Below are 20,855 nucleotides of genomic sequence, written 5' to 3' on the forward strand. Positions count from 1 at the left end.
TCCTCTGACAGTTTTATTGAGATATAATCTCACATAATAAAGTTGTAAAGTGTGCAATTCAGTGGTTTTTAATACATTCACAAACCTGTCACTGAACACCACTATCTAGTTCCAAAACATTTTCATTATACTAAAAAGTAACGCTATATCCATTAGCAGTCACTCCCTGTACCTTCTTCCCCTTAATCACTGGGAAATATTTAATACTAATTCACTTTGTCTCTATGCATTTACCTATCCTGGACATGTCATATAAATAGAATCATACAATATGTGGCCTTTTGTGCTCCTCAACAAAGTAATATTCCATTGCGTGGATATACCATAATATATTTATGCGTTCACTGGCTGAGACATTTGGATTATTTCCACTTTGGGGCTATTATAATAATGATGCTTCGAGTATTCATTTACAGATGTTTATGCAGACATGTTTTCACTACTCTGGGATGTACGTCTAAAAGCAGAATTGCTGGGTCATATGGTAACACTGTATGTTCTTCTTTTTGAGGAACTTCCAAACTTTCACAACTGCCAAACTTGTTTTATATCCTCACCAGCAATATTCGAAGGTTTCAACTTCTTCACATTCCCATCAACACTTACTACTTCCTCCCTCTTTGACTGCAGTCATCCTAGTGTATGTGAAGTGGCATCTTCCTATAGCTTTGATTTGAATGGCTACTTAGCAGCAGCAGCAGTACCTTTACTGGAAAAAAAAAAAAAAAAATCGACTCATTCTCTGACAGTTGGTATGTGACTACCAAACAGACAGGTGCATCCTTCTCAAAATGACCAAAAATGGTTCAACTTCACGTAATGTTAAATAGGATTATCATTCCTTGGGCAACAAGATGATATATTAGTGCCCATGGTTATGTGACATGCTCTAAATCAGCAGAATATAAAGAGACATCTGTGGCAACTGAGCAGAAGCTTACAATTTCATGCTTCCTCCTGGCCTCTCTCTCTCTTAATCCTATTACTTACACTGATCTCAACATAGATAGCTTATATTAAGTTATAATGAATTTATTTAAAGAAAAAAAATGAGTTGATTTACAGTATTTTGTACAATGTGATTACATTTAAGCTCTCACTGAAAATATAAAATTAAATCAGTTCTTAGCAATTTCCAAAAAACCCCTTAACTATATGAATAGCTTCATAAGAAATTAACTCTTCCATGATCGCGATTATTAATGTCAATTTGCCTAGTGAGTTAAGTAAACAGACTGTGTCATGTTTGCCACCCTATGTGACACCATCTACCTTCTCAAAAACCTCTATTTAATTTGAGCCATCCTGATTCTCAATTTACACCTCCATTCTGCCTGGGATGAGAAAGCCAGGAATTGAAAGAATGCTGAAGTATATTAAAGTAGGCTAATTGTAGGCTAATTGAGGTGCATTCTGCATGAGGTAGTTGACTTGGTTAACTTCATTTACAAACATAACTGTAAACACAATTCCAGCCAGTTTATATACTCTAGACTGCCAATGTATAGGCCGCATTCCCAGAAAAATAAGCCTCAACTAGGAAATAATATATTCCTTAATACATTCATTTTTGCTTAAAAGGAAACATACTCATAGATCCTGGTGAAAAGACATAGAATGGCAAAAAGTAAAAGTAAACATTAAAATTGACAGTGCTACTTTTAAAGCTAATTTAAAATCACTATCAATAATGTATTTACATTTAAAGTATAATTGATAACTTTTTACTATTTATAGGGAATAACTTTTTACTAATTATTAATACTCAATGCATAATTTCAATGGAATTTTAAGCAATTACAGTTCAACTCCATGTAGTATCAACTATTCTTCTCTTCTGAGTCTTGTACCAATTTCATCTTTTCTTTTAACTCCTTCTGATCTCTGTAATACTGTTCAAATACTGGTTGATAAATATATATTCCTCCAGCAATTCCAAGGAGGCTAGCAAAAAGCAGTTGTGGAAAAGTCAATCTTCCAAACATTTTTTCATCAAACACTTCACAGCGCAAGGATGGTTCTAAAAAAACAAACTCCACATCCAGGAACTCTCTTCAGGTCTGTATACAAAGAAAATGGGAAGCAAAGCAGAAACTCAGTACTATATCCTTTATAAAGCCTTCATGCCACAACTTTGCTCCTGCATAAACAGTATTTTTCTCATAATATGTAAATATGCTTTTTGATGTAACTAAAATAGGAATATAGACACAAAGGGAATATGAGAAATGAGGGTTAGAGGATGGTGTAAGATAAAGCTAAATGCTATTATAGAATGTTTTCAGAGGTTTTAAACTGATACTTTATTAAATGGCAGAAGTGTTAAAAAATAGAGGAACATACTTTTTATGCCTTTAAAGGTATACAAAAAAAAGGTATACTATTAAAAGAAACAGCCGTCCACGAAAGTTAAATGTGATTGCCAATCTCATCTAAAGGGGAGAGATTTGTTACTTTTCATTAGCTCTTTACTATTTCATGACAATGTGTGTGATTAAAACAATTTTTACAAACTAAAAGATTTTCTAGTTTCCTCTGATGCTATAGTAGATACAAACTGGCATCACCTCTAAGTCATCTACTATCCATTTTTTACAAAAAATAAAATAGGGATTTCACTGGTTTTACTTTTAACAATTGAAGAGTTAAGATTCTAGAACTTCTCAGAAAGTTATATTCCTTGCAGTAGTCTATAGTCTGATAAGTTCTATGGTTCGGAGATACTAAGTACATATTTATAAACAGGTAAAACAGAGCGAATCATTTTTATGTTTTATTACAGCAATATTTCACAGCATCCTAAGCCAGTCTCCGGGGTCACAAAACTCAACAGTGGCGGAGTAAATAGTAGCTGCTTCTTGAAGGTGAAAGTGAAGTAACTCAGTCGTGACCGACTCTTTGAGACCCCCGTGGACTGTAGCCTACCAGGCTCCTCCGTCCATGGAATTTTCCAGTCAAGAGTACTGGAGTGGGTTGCCATTTCTAAAATCGTAATTTACTATTTTTCTGGGGGAAAAAGTCTTTTTTCCTCCTGGACTCTACACTTAACTAGATAAATGAGAACTTCACCAAGCAGGTTTTGGTTCGATGACTAAGTGTAAGAAAAGGAGACATTTGCAAGTCACCTCCTTGTAAAACAGACAATTAAACCGCAAGTAAATTCGGGAAGGTTCCCCTTCCGCAACTAGTTCGCTAAATGACCCTGACCAAGTCCTTTAACCTTTGTGGGGCTTCATTTTCCACATCTGTACATGAGGCTAAATTACCCTTATCCCGCCTACGTCGCTCAACAAATAGTCACTGTAAGATCACCCAAGGCATGCAACGTTACACCAACACTTCCGTTTGTAATTATCAGTACTATTATTACCAGTCACACACCGTTCTGCTTCAGCTCCCCGCCGCCTCCTGCCTGCACCCGCAGAGGTGAGATCCAGTTCCTTTCAGCAGTTTCCGGACCCCAGCAGCAGAGACCACGAAACCAAAGGAACGGAACAATCCCTCGAGAAAGCAATGTAGTAGGGAAAGCGTGGACCAGTCCGCGGCGAAGACGTAGACGCGCTGCCGAACCAGCAATAGTGGGCCGCGGGGACCACCGTTGGAAGTGGGCGGGACGAAGATGCCTTTTTCCCGGCTATCTTCGCGCCTTCCGGCACGGCAGCTTACAAAGGCCAAACTTAGTGGGCGGAAGAGCAACGAGCGCCGCTTCAGCCATCCATTGCTGGGGACGTTGGCTGCTGGCGGTCCCCAGTGGACCTCAACGCTGATGCAGAATGGAGCGAGACGACGGCGGAGGCGGCGGCCTCTTTTTCCGCGGTCTCCAGAACCGCTCTCATGAGAAGACGAAGCTGCGAACGAGAAAGTCCACCTTGTATCTCAGCCCGCAGAAGAGCACCGGGCGCTGTGGGGGTGAGTGAGGGGGTGTGGACGCCGAGCTGGGTGGTGATGGCGGGAAATCGGCGACCCTGAACGAGGGCTCCATCTACTGGGAGGCCGGGAGTTGGGGGGGCGTGGTGCGCCAAGAAATTGCGTTGCGCTGGAAATGGGATTCTAGATCCCCATCTCTTGCAGGGCACTGTATTCTGCATTGTTTTGTGCCAGCTTTCCGCAGCCATGTGAAGTGAATAAGCATGATGTGGCCATCCCAAGTCAGCGAGGGAGTGGCCACCCTGACCCAGTGTTCCCAAAGTTTCGTATCTACGGAGGGCTGATTCCTGGAGTGGAACCAGGTCTGACCCCCCGCCACATTGCTTTTTCCTGCTGGCCCCTCCGCCTTTTCTTTGGTCTCGACCCCAGCAAGTGGGATTCTGATCTGTCGGAGTGGGTTTGTAGATAGGTTCCTCATTCATTCATTATATATTGCGTGCCTTGTATGTGCCGAAGGCTGTTATTTAAGGGCCAGTTCTGAGTACAGTTTTTTCTGCCTAAGGCCACAAAGAGGAGAAAAGGAGAGAACAAGGTTTTCGGACAGCAGATACAGTCCAGTAGGGAGGTTTGTTTCTGAAAGATTAAAGTTCACAAGGGGCACTACGTGGTGTTGAATGCACCAGTGAAAACATTTAAAATGTATTCCTGCATTCTTTGACCTAAATCACAGCAGGATCCTTTATGACTCACCTCCTAGTGTAATGAAAATAAAAACAAAAATAAACCAGTGGGCCCTAATTAAACTTAAAAGCTTTTGCACTACTAAGAAAACTATAAGCAAGGTGAAAAGACAACACTCAGAATGGGAGAAGATAACAAATTAAGCTGACAAAGAATCTTCAAAATATATAAGTAGCCCATGCAGCTCAATACCAGAAAAACAAACAACCCAATCAAAAAGTGGACAGAAGACATGAACATACATTTCTCCAAAGAAGACATACAGATGGCTAAGAAACACATGAAAAGATGCAGAACATTGCTCATTAGAGAAATGCAAATCAAAACCACAATGAGGTATCATCTCACACCAGTCAGAATGGCCATCATCAAAAAGTTTACAAACAATAAATGCTGGAGAGGGTGTGAAGAAAAGGGAACCTTCTTACACTGTTGGTGGGAATGCAAACTGATACCACCAATGGAGAACAGTATGGAGACTCCTTAAAAAACTAGGGATAAAACTACCATACAACCCAGAAATCTCACTACTGGGCATATACTCTGAGGAAACCAGAATTGAAAAATACACGTTGTCTTGAATTGAAAAAGTACCCCAATGTTCATTGCTGCACTATTTACAATAGCTATTACATGGAAGCAACCTAGTTGTCCATTGGAAAATAGTACACATACACAATGGAATATTACTCAGCTCTAAAAAGGAATGCATTTGAGTCAGTTCTAATGAGGTGTATGAGCCTAGACCCTGTCAGAGTGAAGTATGAAAGACAAATGTCATATATTAGTTCATGTGTATGTTGACAACTGAACGATGGAATCTAGAAAGATGGTGCCAGTGTGCAGGGAAGCATAGGCACAGACATAAAGAACAGACATTTTGGACCCAGAGAAGGAGAGGGTGGGATGATTTGCGAGAATAGCATTGAAACATGTATGTTACCTATGTAAAATAATAGCCAATGGAAGTCTGAGTATGATATGGGGCACTCAAAGGCAGCGCTCTGTGACAACCTGGAGGGATGGGGTGGGGGTGGGGGGTTAGGGAGGGAGGGAGGGGACACATGTTATACCTGCGGCCAGTTCATGTTGATGCACGGCAAAACCATCACAAATATTTTAATTACCCTCCAATTTTAAAAAAGGAAATGTTCTTGAAGAATAAGGAATGAAAGTGCAGGAACCCAGAATGATAGTAAAAGACTCACAGTGGATCAGAGGCAGGCTGCAAACTCAAGTTGCCAGGAGACAGAAGAGGCAAGGCTAAATACAAGTAAGAAGTCAAAGGACCCTATATTTCAGTACCAGCCAGTTGTTTGCCAGTTGAGCTCTATGTTGCCAGATCTTAAGGAGTTTTGATATGCTACAATACAGATGTTAACATAAAATCTGATTTTTAAGTGTTGGCAGCTAAATTCACATTTAAAAAATCTGTAGTGTGTAAGATGTCCATTTGTGGTTAAGAGGACTGGAGTCAACATACAGACCTGGTTTTGAATCCTGTTTATTTATAACCTTTCTAACTTGGGAGAAGGCAGTTTAACTTCTGAGCCTCAGTTTTCTCGTATAAAATAGGGCTAATGCTACCTTCCCCCTAGCAATGAGGACTAAATGACATAGTGCATGTAAAGGAATGAATTCAGTGCCTAGCATACAAAAGCATCAATAAGGACTATTTAAAGTGTACAAAGGACCATTTTATATGCCAGTATATGCACATATACAAAATGTTGCTTCCGAAGTTAGTAATTTGTTAGCTGGTTTCTTTCATTATATACACATATATTAGCTTAAGGCCTTAGTTAACCCAATCTCTTTTTCAAAATGTATCTTAATATTTGATTTGTTAAATGAAAGGAGTGGTAATCCCCCATTGATGAGGCTATGGCGCTTTGTCTAACCTCCCACCCAGGTCTGCTTTTGAGTAGTGTGGAGGGGCTGGAATTCACTACTGCACTTTAACAGAGCCTGAGCAAGGGGCCCATCAGAGCAGATTTTTGTTCTCCAAGTGGAAGTTGCCTGATTACCTGTTTGTTCATTTTTTTCAGATCTTAGTGAAAACATTTATCTGGTCTTGTTTATCATAGCATTACGAATATGTAACTGCTTTTTAGTCCAGACAAGTTTTGTTCCAGATGAATACTGGCAGTCTCTTGAAGTTGCACATCGTATGGTTTTCAAATATCCTTTGTAGTTTTCTATTCCTGGACTAGAAATGTGTATTCATCTCAGAAACTGTGTCAGCTCTGACATGTTTTCAATCAATTTTCCATATCTTCTCTGAGTAATTTTAACCTATAAAAGAGTGCCATTATTTTAGGCTAATATTTCTTCTGTACTTTCTTTGGTGTTAATGTACTAAGCCTTTGGTGTATATTCCCACAGTGCTCAGTAATGTGGAGGATATAGATGAAGTAAAAAACATTCCTGCTTTGAAGAAATTGTTTAGTTAGCCAACTACATTTTTATTTCCAATACCCTGTATAAAATACTATGTTTTTATTTAAGCTTCTTTGCTGAAAAATAAGTTTTATATGTAGAAATGAAAAGAGGTTCTGTTTCAATGCTACTTAACATTAGTCCTTAATATTACTAATTATGGTTATTTGACCTGGGAATGGACAGAAAGATTGAGGGGTTATACTTACCCCTTAATCTTTGCAAGCATTTACAAGATTCTGCATCTTTTGGGGAAAGACAGTGTTCATTTGCTGGTAAGTTTAAATAAAAGTAATCAAAATAGTCATTAACAGATTTCATCCTTTAAGGTTAATGTATATTAATATTAAATGATAATTATTATTTATGCAAGTTTGTTTTTAAAAGACTACTGTTGCTGAACTCTGTATCTGGGAAGCCCAGGGTTCAAAGACACACGGTGATGTGTAAGCGTTCAATATGTGCTAAAAACGTTAAGCATTACTGTTCTGCTGTGAGAAATTCTATTAAGATATACACATGTTCAGAATGACTATATATTATTTGTACTTTAAAAGTAAATTTCCTTCATAAAAGAATCACTTAAGAAAGTGATATATCTTATTTTTTTAACTTGTAAACATAAAGCCATGTTATGTGAGCCTATGAAAACTAAATACATATAAACCTACTCAGGATTTAGTGCTGAAATTAAAAATTAGGCAAATTAACTTGACAAAAATATATTGATATGTACAGTCATTGTGGTGTGTAGTAATTAACCATCAAGAGTGAGCAGGGTTGTAATTCCAAGATAATGGATTTCTGGGGTCAGTGGCCAAGAAAAGATACAAAAGAAGAACTAACGTTGCAGAAGTTTTTCTAACCTCATTATCAACATCCTTTAAGCTATCATCAAATTGGACTCAACAGTTTGGCCCTTTCCCATTTTCTGTTAGGGAAGTGGCCCAGAATTCTAAAGGCAGCCCAAATCCTGAAAGGTTTTTTGAAGCCTGGAAAGACACTGAGGTTGTGGAGTTTGGTTTAGTTCTCTTTTTTTTAAAGGCTGTATTGTACCCTCCCCTTTACAATGATACCTAATTACCCATTAGTGAAAAACAAAGACCATATTGGTGAAATTGATGCTTCATTTGAGAATATCACAGGGAAGGAAAATTGAGAGCAGTAGGAGTTGTTTCTCCCATTAACTCATGTAGAAGTTAGGAACTGTGCATTGTTTTTTCATCTCTCATGACTACCCACTAGCTTCTAGATATGCAGGATATTCATATTTGCCTAGGCAAATGTATATACTATCCCAGAAAATAGGTTAGATTATGAATGAAGGAGTCTTCAAGATAGAACTTGAACAGAGAACCATTATGATTCTGTCAGTCATCATACTCTCATCTTGATTATTTTAAAATAGATTATATAATTTTGAAACCAGAAGGTTGTCAGAGAAGTGATGAAGAAAACAGACCAAAGTCACTGCATATTAAAAGCTAAAAGTAGATCCTATGTCTACTTATTCACAGTCCAGTGCTCTTTCCAGATAACTTCTCTCTAAACTTCATAAGGTATGTGGACAGAATTAAGGATGGCTTAGAGCTCTGCTGTTCAATACAGAAGCCACCACTCACATGTGGCTACTCAAGACTGGAAATGCTAGAAATGTGGCTAGTCCAAATTGAGACGTGCTCTTAGTGTAAAATCCATACCAAATGTCAAAGAACTAGAGCAAAAGAAGAATGTAAAATATTTCTGTAATTTTTACATTGATTAAATGTTGAAATATTTTAGATATAATGAGTTAAATAAAAGTATTGAGGTTCATTTTACCTGTTTTGACATTTTTCACTTTTTGACTACTATAAGATTTAAAATTCAGTATATGGCTCACATTGTATTTATACTGGAGAGCACTGGCTTGGAATATTGTGAGAAGAGGAATAAAAAGGGAGACCTGTTGCGGTGGGAGCAGTGTACCATAGTGGGGGTTTTGAACAGTCAGAAGATGGCACACAGACATCCAGCTCCTGGAGCTTCAGGAAAGGAAGGGTCAGGATCTTAAAGAACAGGAATATAGAATGGTAAGCTACCAACAAAGGCCTAATCTTCAGGGTTCACTCCTGTCACATTCCATCTTCTCTTTACTCCATCACACTAGATTTTATTCTCCAGCAGCCATGTGTAACACTTTAATTCTTGTCAAGGCCTTATTATAACCTGGAAAATTATGATAAAGTCTGGAGAGACTGCTAACAACCAGAAATTTACAACTCCATTTATTTTTGTGTTCAGCTAAAATCTATCTACTTTTAAATTCAAGATTTTTACATAACACTTCAAAAAGTCCTATTTATCCAGGATAAACATCTCCAGTCTTAAAACCTCATAATCATCTTGTAATTTATTAATGTCTAATCTTAAAATGTGGGTCTTGAAACTGAACACAATATTGAAAGCTAGGGCAAGTAGCTCAGAATATAGTGGCTCATTAAGTTCATAAATAACTATACTTCTCTCAGTGCACAAGAATTCTTTTAGTATTTTAGTGGCTACCTCAACACTCAGCTCATATCAAGTTTGTAGCGAAATTAACTTTTCACATGAAGTATTTGCAGACCTGGGAAGTGAGGAGGAGGCTGATAGATTCTTTTGCAGGGCAAACAGAAGGTGAGTACAGAGGTGCCTTTTACTGTATATTACGGGCACAGTTTAAGTGGAATTATGAAGTACAATGTACCGTTATGATTTAAACATATACTTACAGAGTACTGATAAAGGACATAAAGCTAAACTGTTAGAAATCACTGACAATTGAAAGTAAAGCAGCAAAAAAAAAAAAAGAAAGTAAAGCAGCTCTAATTATAATGTAAAATTAGTGAAGTTTGATGCAATAAAATACAGATTTACATGTAAATTTTTAGAAACACATCTTCTGAACAAACTAAAATTAAGTTGTGATCTACCAGCAAGTGTTTAGTTTGTTAATGATAACTGTGACACATTTTAAAACTCAAAGATATTAATGTATGATATAGAATCATTAACTGTAATTGTTGTAATACATTTACTTTCTTTTTATTCTTCTTTAATATCTGAAAACCATATTTCTATAATAATAGACTACAAAAAAAGAAGCAACTCACATTATTGATATTGCAGGATAGCAAAGCAATGTAGTTTAGTAGCTAAGAGCTTTGGAATCAGGCAGACGGGTTTGAACCCTGACCTCCACACTAACTAGCTCTGCAGTTTTGCGGATATCATTTAACCTCTCTGTCCCTGTTTTCTCATTTATAATCCTGTCTCATAGGATTGATAGAAGGACTGAATGAGCTGATATACATGAAGTACTTAGTATGATACTTAGCCCACAGTATTGTAAATGTTTCATTTAAAATTACCTACTGTTTTGCTAATGAAAACAACTAAATGTGCTTCTAAAATAGAGCCTTCACACAATGAAATGGGCTGCTGGCTACTTAAAATTAATAGTATTGTAGTACATATATTATAGAGAGAACAGGAAAGATAAAGCTATCTTTTGGTATTTCCATGAAAATTAATGCAGGTTTTTTTTTTGTAGAAAAACAGGTTATTTTTGCAGAAGAACAGAACAATGCATCTTTTTTTAAAACTAAGAATGGCTTTCAATCAATGTTGGATAAGCCTGTTGATTTCTTATGGTTTTAAAGTGGGAACTAACCAGATGTTTTTAATACCTTTTTTTTTAACTAATGAAGATTTGGATTCCTAGACTTGCCCAAGCACTTCTGTCTGCTATAGCAGACTTGAGGCTTTACTCATTAATGAAGCAACTAGAAAATCAGCAAGTAGCACGATGGGTGGTAAGTTTAAAACACGTTAGAAAATCTATTTCCTTCATTTCTGTGAGCGTGAAGCACCTGAACAGGGCAGTCAACATGACTAATTTTCCCAAGGCAGTTTCAGAAGATAACTTGTACAACTTTACAAAGGCACTTCCATAATTCAGAACAGTAAGATGCAGGTGGACATGCTGTCTCCTTCTGAATGAGCCCTACGTGGCAGAAACCATTGGTGCCCTGCAACCCTAGAGAGGCCGAAGCCTAGGACACAGCCTTGGGAAGCACCATGACTCGGCTCAGTCCTTGTCTCACTTGCCGTAATATTCAGTAGGAACAGTTCTAAACTATTGCCTACCACATGGACTACCTCAGCTGTTTACAATCCTTTCACTATTCCTCCAACTACCTGCAACTCAGGCCTAAGAATTCTCTTCTCAGTGATGCACTCTTTCACTTTTGGCTAGAATAATGGAAAAAGTACAGAAGACTGTCTTTTGTTATTTGACTTACTTCACAGTGAGGAGATTCTCAATCTCCCATTCAAATCCTGAATGATTTTCCCAGTTAAACTATCCTAAAAAGAGTTATCAATTAAGTAAGCTTATATAAGCCAACTTAGAAATCTTATTACCTTTTTTATATTTCTGTTGGCAAATATATTTCAAATTCCAGATAACCAATTTACCAACACATTTCTGAAATACAATTTAATTAACATTATTATTATTAATATGACATTTCTGCAGATAGTGTGTTGATTTGCATTAAAGACAGATTTCTTTAGCAATCGAGTCCTTCAAGGATTAAGTCAGTCTCTTTAATTTGTGCTTATATACACTGCCCAAGGCTGAACCTAAAACATCAGAGACATAATGCCTTTAAAATCCTTCCTCCAAAGTGGCAGTACTATGATCGTCTAGTTCAGGAAGAGCCTTTAACTTCACAAGAAGTTAATTGGGAACATGTTTTAAAGTCTGTATTGGAAGAGAGAGGAAGCTGGTATGACATGTTTTAACATCCTTGAAGCAACTAAGTTTCTTTTAAAGGTATTTGTTTTTCAGACTTAATGATGCTTCTGTTTGCATGTTCTACCTAAAAGTAGTTTATTAATTTAGTCAATTTCCAAATTAGAATTTAATGCTTTTTCCTGGTAAGTCACTTTATGTGTGTGTGTGGTCTTCAATTTCCCATCAGGAAACAGGACATTCCAAATCAGGTCAATAAAAATATCAAGAAAATACTTGTCAGTAATATACTACAATTTGAGTAATACCGATTATTAAATTCTAGCTATGAATTTCAGTCTTTAAACTCTGCCGTCAAGGAATCTGCATTTTTTTATATCTTTTATTAGTGTGAAGTGAGATTTAAATCAAATGAAATGTACCTGAAAGAATAAACTTAACTTTAACAAATATAGATCTGATTATCATAGACATGTGTTTGATATAACTTCTTAAAAACGTTTGGGCATGCCCATTTTTAACATTAGACTTGCTTGCTATTTTCCTTAAAGATAATACTAAGCTTTTCCATTTCCTACTCCGTATATATTTGCTTATAATTGTTCTTAGTTTTTTTGCCAGTTATGCTCTTGGTTCACGTGGTATTGCTGTACCAGAACTCTTACAAACACCATGGAAACTGTTCTCACTATAATTGCACTTTTCTACTATCCTTTGGAGGGTTCAAAGTCTATGAACAGGTGAGTTACAGTACTGTTACAATTATGTACAAAACTCTAAAGCATGGTTTTGAAAAATCTTAAATTATTAATATACTGCAATATCCAGTGGACTCCCCCAGTATTCATGAAGGCTATCAGAACCACAAATTCACAGTTGATTACAGCAGGAAAGAGAGTTTAATAAAAGGACTGTTTACAAAGGTATAAACAATGTTTAGAAAAGCTAGTAAGGGGATACCATAGTATCTGACGGAGAAAGCGATGGCACCCCACTCCAGTACTCTTGCCTGGAAAATCCCATGGATGGAGGAGCCTGGTAGGCTGCAGTCCATGGGGTCGCTAAGAGTTGGACACGACTGAGCGCCTTCACTTTCACCTTTCACTTTCATGCACTGGAGAAGGCAATGGCAACCCACTCCAGTGTTCTTGCCTGGAGAATCCCAGGGATGGGGGAGCCTGGTGGGCTGCCGTCTAGGAGTCACACAGAGTCGGACACGACTGAAGTGACTTAGCATAGCATAGCATAGTACCTGAGGGCTAGTCACACAGAAGTTTCTGTTATCCTTTGGCCTCAGGGAGTAAGGAGAGGAAACTGTTACTGAAATCCCTAGAACTCTTTTAGAGAGGACCCCAACAATAGAGGGGTACAGCCAGCCTTTATCCAAGCAAGGTAAGAGCAGGGTGAAAAACATACACTGACTCTTCTGCCCTCCAGTCAAAGAGAAGCCAAAGAGCAAGGCAGCCCACTGATACAGTCCAATAGGTCACCCTCCCTACACTCTGGGCAGGTGAAGAACAGAGTAGATCCTGGATGGCAAATAGAAAATACATGGACATGGTTTGGGTTTATATAAATTGGTATAAAATACTAAGAAAAAGGAACATCAGAATAGGGTTTCACTGTATTCTGGGCAGGTTGTCTGGAGGAGCTAATGTGTGGGAGAAGAGAGGAATGAGGCTATCATGGCATTTTGCCCTTCTCCAGAATTCAGATTTTGTAAGTAGCAGGGTACCAGTAGCTTTGAGAAGCATGACACAATTAAACCTGATTTAGAATTCTCTCCTAGTAGCAATACTGAGGATATATTAAAAGGGAGAAAGCTAGAAAATCTGGGAATCTAGTTAAGAAGCTAGTATCCATTCTTCCTTATATACAAGGTTGTTGAGGATCAAACCAAATAACATCATTTCTGCATTAAGACTCTTGACTGCTAGAATAGGCATTCACTTTCGTTACCTATAGATGAGGATGTATAAACATTGATTTCTATCAAATGAGAATAGAGCCACTTTCAAGAATTAAATGAGAATCTGTAGACAAGTGTGTCCTATTACACAGTAAGTGTTGAGTAAGTATTGACGGTGACAATGATACTAAGAAATATTTCTGCAAAATTAGAAATAATGACTATGAAAAGATTCCAAACAGGAGACACAACTATGAGAAGATTTTAGGCAAGTGAGAAGACTTGATGTAAAATCATGGCAATGAGAAGGAAAGTGGATGTATCGGATGAAAAGCTGGGATTTAAGGTGACTCCAAATTTTTAGACAGAAAATGAGTGATACTGTTAAATACTAGACACTAAACAGGTTTGTGAGAAAGTTAAGGGGTTTATTTCATATACTTTGATTTTAAATTCCAGTAAGAATTATGTAGAAATATTCAGAAAGGAGTAAGAAATCCAAGTTGGAAAATTTGGAGTGAGGTTAGGTAGGACTAGATACATTTGGGCATCCTCTAGGTAGTTTCACTATGGCAGAATTTGCAATTAGGCTGACTACAAGTTCAGACCAAGCCAGAGGTGTTTTATTTCACCTGCTCAGTGTTTTTGTTCTTTACCTTAACTACTTGGCAAATTTTTTAAATTGGGAGATCTTACCTAAAATCTTGATTTCTAGTTTCTCTTGAAAAAATGTAAGGCCTGGCAACATTCTGGGCCAAGCTTCCTTCATGACACTATTGGAGGTTCCATGCAAATTTTTATTACTTACCTGGTCTCCATAAGAATTTGAACTTGAAATCCCTATTACATCTTCACCAACATTGGAAATTTCTTTATAGTTACTTATTAGTCAATAGGTATATCATAGTACCATAAAGTTCTTTTGCCACTGTCTGTCGCCTTGATGATTAAATTATTAGGTGCTCTCCTTCAACTATTTATTGAGAGAGGTCCTAATAGTAAAAACCCACATTTCTATCCATGATCATATAGGTTTTTACAGTAAGCTTTTTTAAAATCAGATGTATATCTATATATGTATACACAGATATATGTATCTTTCAGATGGGCAAAACTACAAGCCTACTTTCTGAACAAAACCACATGTGCCCAGAAGCCCAACATTGCCTAAATAATCCCAATGGTTCTTTAAAAGTTTTTTTTTTCTCCCTTAGAAAATGTGTGACTGTCTTTTATTTTGGTAGAAGACACTTCCACCAGAAAAGGATTTGACAGAGTTTTATGGTTAAAAGTTGATATATCTCTCAGTAAATAAAACTAACATTAAGATTAGAATAACTTCTTACTTGGAAATACTAGAATATTAAGTAAAGCTGGAAAAGACCTTACATACTACCTCTTTTTTATGGACAAGAAAAATTAAGAACCATAAAGTTCAGGTAAGTTCCCCATGTTCAGATAGCTATTTATACCAAAAAGAAAATGCTCTAATTAAAAAAATAAATATATATAATACCACAGAGTAAATAGATAACCTCTGAACTCACTTCCAAGTTGTCTTAATAATACCTTTTCCTTACGTATAGTGTGAAGTACTCATCCCTGGTGGCACTTGCCTTCATAATCCGTCCCACAGCTGTTATTCCATGGATACCTTTGCTGTTCAGACATTTCTGGCAAGAACAGAGAAAGCTTGATCTTATTCTGCATCAGTTTTTACCTGTAGGGTAAGTATGGCTACAATCCATCATATTAATTTTAATAAATTAAAGATTATGAACAAGATTTTACATCTTTTTAGTCAGGTATATCTTCTAATATCACTGAGAATTATCAGACCAAGGAAACATAGTATTTCCAATTTTATATTTTTAGTTGTGATTCTGAGTATTTTAATTTGCTTAAATGATCCTGGGAGTTTTTCTAAATTAGAACTTTCCTATGCTTTATTTCTTAAATATTTTTCAAATATATTTTAAGGATATTTGATTCCTTCACATTTGTATCGGGTTTTATGATAACCATACAATATATATTCACATATTACCTGATTTCACAATTCTTGGATCTAGGCAATGTAGGTGTGTTTTTACTTTGTGATACAGAAAATGGAGGGCTTGATGAAATTAAATTAGCCAGTGTCACTGGGTTGCTATGATGAAAATGGGATTGAAGCCCAGGTTCTCTAACTATATTTTGAGCTCCTAGGATCAGAATTATACCAGGTACCTAGTGGAATATACAAAATAATTATTCATTGAAGGAATGAATGCACTTTGACACTTAAAACAGTGATCTTTTTAATATATTAGTATTCACTCTGTACAGGCTATTTCTGGTAGCTATTAAAAAAGGACAAAATCACATGGTGGCTAAGTTGCCACTATTGTCATTTCTCAGATTTATTAACTGTTTTGATTGTAAAGCATTCATTCAGCAAATATTTAATCCTGATATGTGCTAGGTGCTGTTCCAGATGCTAGAGATACAGCAATTTAACAAAACAAAGTCCATTCCTTCATGAATTATACATTCCAGTTCGGGGCGACAGCTAAAAACTATGATTAATTTATGTGTGAAAAACTTGAGAAGTGACAATGCATGCTGTAGGGAAAAATCATGAGAACCTTCAGCTGAAACTACAGACCCAGTCAGTATCCTAAAAAGTTATGAGATCTTGAGTCAGAGATACCCAGCTAAGCTCTGCCTGGATTCTTAACCCACAGAAGCTGTGAGATAATAAATGCTCATAGTTTTAGGTTGCCAAAACATTTGGTGGTAATTCATTATGCAGCAATAGGTAATACAGAATTTATTACTTTTAAAAAGTTTAAATACAGCTTTTTTCAATGAAATATCTTTCAAAACGTGTAAATCCATATTCAGCTGGAGAAACTTTTGAAGCATTTTTAAAGTGGCTTTTGATGCTATATGCCACTAAGTCATATGCCATTGCTGGATTTTCAGTATGTTCAAAGTGTTAGTCACCATTCTGTTTTGTTTTCCAGATTTGTCACTTTGAGTTTGTCTCTGATAATTGATCGTATTTTTTTTGGTCAAGTAAGTAAAATTAACCTTTTTTTTTTAAGTTACTTTAATATAGTCACTTTATTACACTAAAAACTCAGCCTTACTCTTTAATCCATGAGTATTTAGAAACATAGGCAAGCCATTTTTTTAATGATATGGGATATATTAGGGAAAAGCTAGTAGCATATGCCTTTGGTTCACTTTGCTGTACTTTCCATATAACAGAATTGTGTATTAATTGAAGTTCTAAGAAATCCATTTAAAGTACTATTGTCAGGTTTGTAACAATAAAGGTTAACTTTTAAATGATTTTAGTTAACTTCAATTATTCAGAATTCATTTTAACCAGAATATTCTTTAAGCATCTGGTTTAATCTTATTGGTAATAGATTTAGAATCGGTTCAGTTCAGTTCAGTCGCTCAGTTGTATCCGACTCTTTACAACCCCATGAATCGCAGCACGCCAGGCCTCCCTGTCCATCACCAACTTCCGGAGTTCACCCAAACTCATGTCCATCGAGTCAGTGATGCCATCCAGCCATCTCATCCTCTGTCATCCCCTTCTCCTCCTGCCCCCAACCCCTCCCAGCATCAGAGTCTTTTCCAGTGAGTCAACTCTTTGCATCAGGTGGCCAAAGTATTGGAGTTTCAGCTTTAGCATCATTCCTTCTCAAGAACACCCAGGACTGATCTCCTTTAGAACGGACTGGTTCGATTTCCTTGCGGTCCAAGGGACTCTCAAGAGTCTTCTCCAACACCATAGTTCAAAAGCATCAATATAGATTTAATCTAATAATAATGGTAATAAGTTTAATTTAATTGGTAACAGCCTCTGGTTGATTTTTAGTTCCCTGTTTTTAAGTCACTTATAGGTCTGGAATCAGATGCTATTGTCTAAAGCCTAGTGTATTAAGATGTAAGATCTTGGACCAGTTATTCTTGCCAGTTTCCTTATCTGGAAATAATTGTGGTACTTGTCTCTTAAGGTTGGAGGATTAAATGAGATAACACATGTAAAATACTTACAACACTGCATGGCAAAAGTGAGCACTTAATGTTAGCTGCTATTGTTGTTATTACCTACTTGATGCTGTTATGCTGTAATTCAAAGTGCAGTGTTTTCATAGCTTTATCTTAATAGGTAATGTGTGATGCCATAAGATGGTACTACAGTAAAATTTTTAATATGGGTACCAAACATATAAAAATTATTTTCATTAATTCTTTATGTCTACATGCTACACTGTCAAAATGGGCATAAACAATTATACTCTCTTGAATCTCAAAAACCTAGTGTTTTGCAAAGAACACATTAATACTTTTAAAAAGTTAATAAATGATTTCACTGTTATTATAAATGATAATGAAAAGAGAACCATACAAAATCAATCGGACGCAGCAGAAGCAGTTCTTAGAAGTTCATAGTGATACAGGCTTTCCTCAAAAAACAAAGAAATTTTAAAATGAACAACCTAAACTTACCACGTAAAAAGAGTTAGAAAAAGAAAAACAAAACCAGAAGTCAGCAGAAAGAAGGAAATAATAAAGATCAGAGAGAAAATTAAGAGATGAAAAAAATCAGTAAAACCAAGAGCTGGTTCTCTGAAAGGGTAATAAACAAGATTGACAAACCTCTGGCCAGGCTCATCAAGAAGAAAAGACAGAGGACCCAATAAATTAAGAAATGAAAAAGGAAATGTTAACAACTGATACTGTATAAATACAAAGCAACATAATACTATGAACAACTATATGCCAACAAATCTGACAATCTAGAAGAAATGGACAAGTTTCTAGAAACATTCAGTCCACCAAAACTGAATCAAGAAGAAATTGATTCACTTCTTGAATTGTGCTCTTTCAATCACTAGAGGAGAAACAGAATCTGTAAACAGACTCACTACAAACAGAAGTCCAGGACCAGATGGCTTCACAGGCAAATTCTACCAAACATGTGAAGAGCTTATACTGATCAGGATCACTCCCAAAGACATTCTAAGAAGCAAAACTAGACAAAGATATCACCAAAAGAGAAAATTACAGGCCAATACTTTTGATGAATATTGATGCAAAAATTCTCAACAAAATATTAGCAAACCAAATCCAAAGACACACAGAAAAGATTGTATACCACGACCAAGTGGGATTCATCCCAGGTTCACAAGGATGGGTCAACATAGGCAAATCAATGTGATACGACACATAAGCAGAAGACAGAAGCCACATGATCTCACTAGATGCAGAAAAAGCATTGCCATAACTCAACATTCATGATAAAAAAAACTCTTGCCAAAGTGGGTACAGAAGGAATATATCTCAACATAATAAAAGCTATTTAAGACAAACCCATGGGCTTCCCAAGTGGCTCAATGGTGAAGAATATGATTGCCAATGCAGGAGACACAAGAGACGTGGGTTCAATACCTGGGTCAGGAAGATCCCCTTGGAGGAAGAAATGGCAACTCACTCCAGTATTCTTGCCTGGGGAAAATCCCATGGGTGGAGGAGCGTGGCAGGCTACAGTCCATGGGGTTGCAGAGTCAGACATGACTTGAGTGACTGAGCACACACACATGACAAACCCATAGCCAATTTAATATCCAATGGTGAAAAGCTGAAAGCCTTCCCACTAAAATCTAGAAGAAGATAAGGATGCCTACTCTCACCTCTTCTACTCAACACAGTACTGGAAGTCCTAGCCATAGCAGTCAGATAATAAAAGAAATAAAAGGTATCCAAATTGGAAAGGAAGAGGCAAAATTGTCATTATAGCAGATAACATGATACCATCTATAGAAAACCCTGAAGACTCCACACATAAACTACTAAACTGATAAATGAACTCAGCAAGGTAGCAGGATACAAAATTATCATACATAAATCCTTTGCATTTATTTACACTAACAATGAAATATCAGAAAGGGAATGTAAAAAAAATAATACCTTTCAAAATCACACCACTCAAAATACTTAGGAACAAACCTGACCAGGGAGGTGAAAGGCTTATATACTGAGAACTATAAAACATTAACAAATGAAACTTAAGATGATTCAAAGAAATAGAAAAGATATCCCATGCACTTGCACTGAAAGAATTTATATTGTTAAAATGGCTGTACTACCCAGAGAATCTACAGATTTAATGTGACTGCTCCTATCAAATTACTCATGACATTTTTCACAGAACTAGAACAATCCTAAAATTTATATGGAACTGTAAGAGACTCTGAATTGCTAAAGCAATCCTTCAGAAAAAGAACAAAGTAGGAGGCATAACCCTCCCAGACTTCAGACAATACTACAAAGTTACAGTAACAAATCAGCATGGTACTGGCACAAAAATGGATATATGGATCAACGGAAGTGAATAGAGAGCCCAGAAATAAACCCACACACCTACAGTCAATTAATCTTTGAAAAAGGAGGTAATAATATACAATGGAAAAAAAGACAGTCTCTTCAGCAACTAGTAATAGGAAAGTTGGACAGTTACCTATAAATTGATGAAGTTAGAATACCCTGTCTCACCATACACAAAAATAAACTCAAAATGGCTGCTTAAACATAAGACATGACACGATAAAACTCCCTAAAAGAGATCATAAGCAAAATATTCTCTGATATAAATGATGCCAATGTTTTCTTAGGTCAGTCTCCCAAGGCAACAGAAATAAAAACAAATATAAACAAATGGGGATGGGGAACACATGTACACCCATGGCTGATTCATGTCAATGTATGGCAAAAACCACTACAATATTGTAAAGTAATTAGACTCCAATTAAAATAAATTTAAAAAAAAAAATACCCAAAAAGAAACCATAAAAAAGGAACAAAAAGACAACTTGAACAGGAGAAAATATTTGCAAATGATACAACCAACAAGGGACTTAATTTACAGAATATGCCAACAGTTCATATAACTCAACAACAGAAAAACAAACAACCCAATCGAAAAGTGGGCAGAAAACCTAAACAGACATTTCTCCAAAGAAGAAATACAATGGCCAATAGGTACATGAAAAGATGTTCATCGTCACTATTAGAAAAATGCAAATCAAAATTACAGTGAGGTACCAGTTCACACTG

At 36.5% G+C, this 20,855-nt stretch overlaps 2 protein-coding genes across 9 annotated transcripts in view; one reads left to right on the forward strand and one right to left on the reverse strand.

Moving 5' to 3' along the window:
- On the reverse strand, positions 1-3,615 carry PIGBOS1 (PIGB opposite strand 1). Of its 3 annotated transcripts, XM_086321084.1 has the most exons (3): positions 3,382-3,615; positions 1,802-2,060; positions 1-709 (listed from the first exon to the last, which is right to left on the reverse strand). In XM_086321084.1, the coding sequence occupies exon 2, from the start codon at positions 1,983-1,985 to the stop codon at positions 1,821-1,823; it is 165 nt and encodes a 54-aa protein (XP_086177210.1). In that variant the 5' UTR covers positions 1,986-2,060; positions 3,382-3,615; the 3' UTR covers positions 1-709; positions 1,802-1,820. The 3 variants fall into 3 exon arrangements, with proteins under 3 accessions (XP_086177210.1, XP_086177209.1, XP_086177211.1); XM_086321083.1 differs by having other exon boundaries at positions 1-2,060; XM_086321085.1 differs by having other exon boundaries at positions 1-2,060; positions 3,371-3,615.
- The window catches only part of PIGB (phosphatidylinositol glycan anchor biosynthesis class B), a 25,799-nt gene continuing 8,364 nt past the window's right edge, over positions 3,421-20,855 (forward strand). For 2 of the 6 annotated variants that reach the window (XR_015134550.1, XM_086321051.1), the window contains exons 1-7: positions 3,758-3,909; positions 6,657-6,787; positions 7,203-7,322; positions 10,779-10,883; positions 12,437-12,567; positions 15,323-15,463; positions 16,745-16,796. Coding sequence is in view for 4 of the 6 variants with exons in the window: in XM_086321051.1 (XP_086177177.1) it covers positions 3,774-3,909; positions 6,657-6,787; positions 7,203-7,322; positions 10,779-10,883; positions 12,437-12,567; positions 15,323-15,463; positions 16,745-16,796 (816 nt within the window). In the remaining 2 variants the exon portion in view is untranslated. Of the gene's footprint in view, positions 3,910-6,656; positions 6,788-7,202; positions 7,323-10,778; positions 10,884-12,436; positions 12,568-15,322; positions 15,464-16,744; positions 16,797-20,855 lie in introns of all 6 variants that reach the window. The other 4 variants (XR_015134551.1, XM_086321052.1, XM_086321053.1 and 1 more) reach the window with 3 other exon arrangements.

The sequence above is a fragment of the Bos grunniens genome, chromosome 10, assembly GCF_055505025.1.
Source record: "Bos grunniens cultivar Pamir isolate PY7600 chromosome 10, Bosgru_T2T1.0, whole genome shotgun sequence".
In the NCBI taxonomy this organism is placed as follows: Eukaryota; Metazoa; Chordata; class Mammalia; order Artiodactyla; family Bovidae; genus Bos; species Bos grunniens.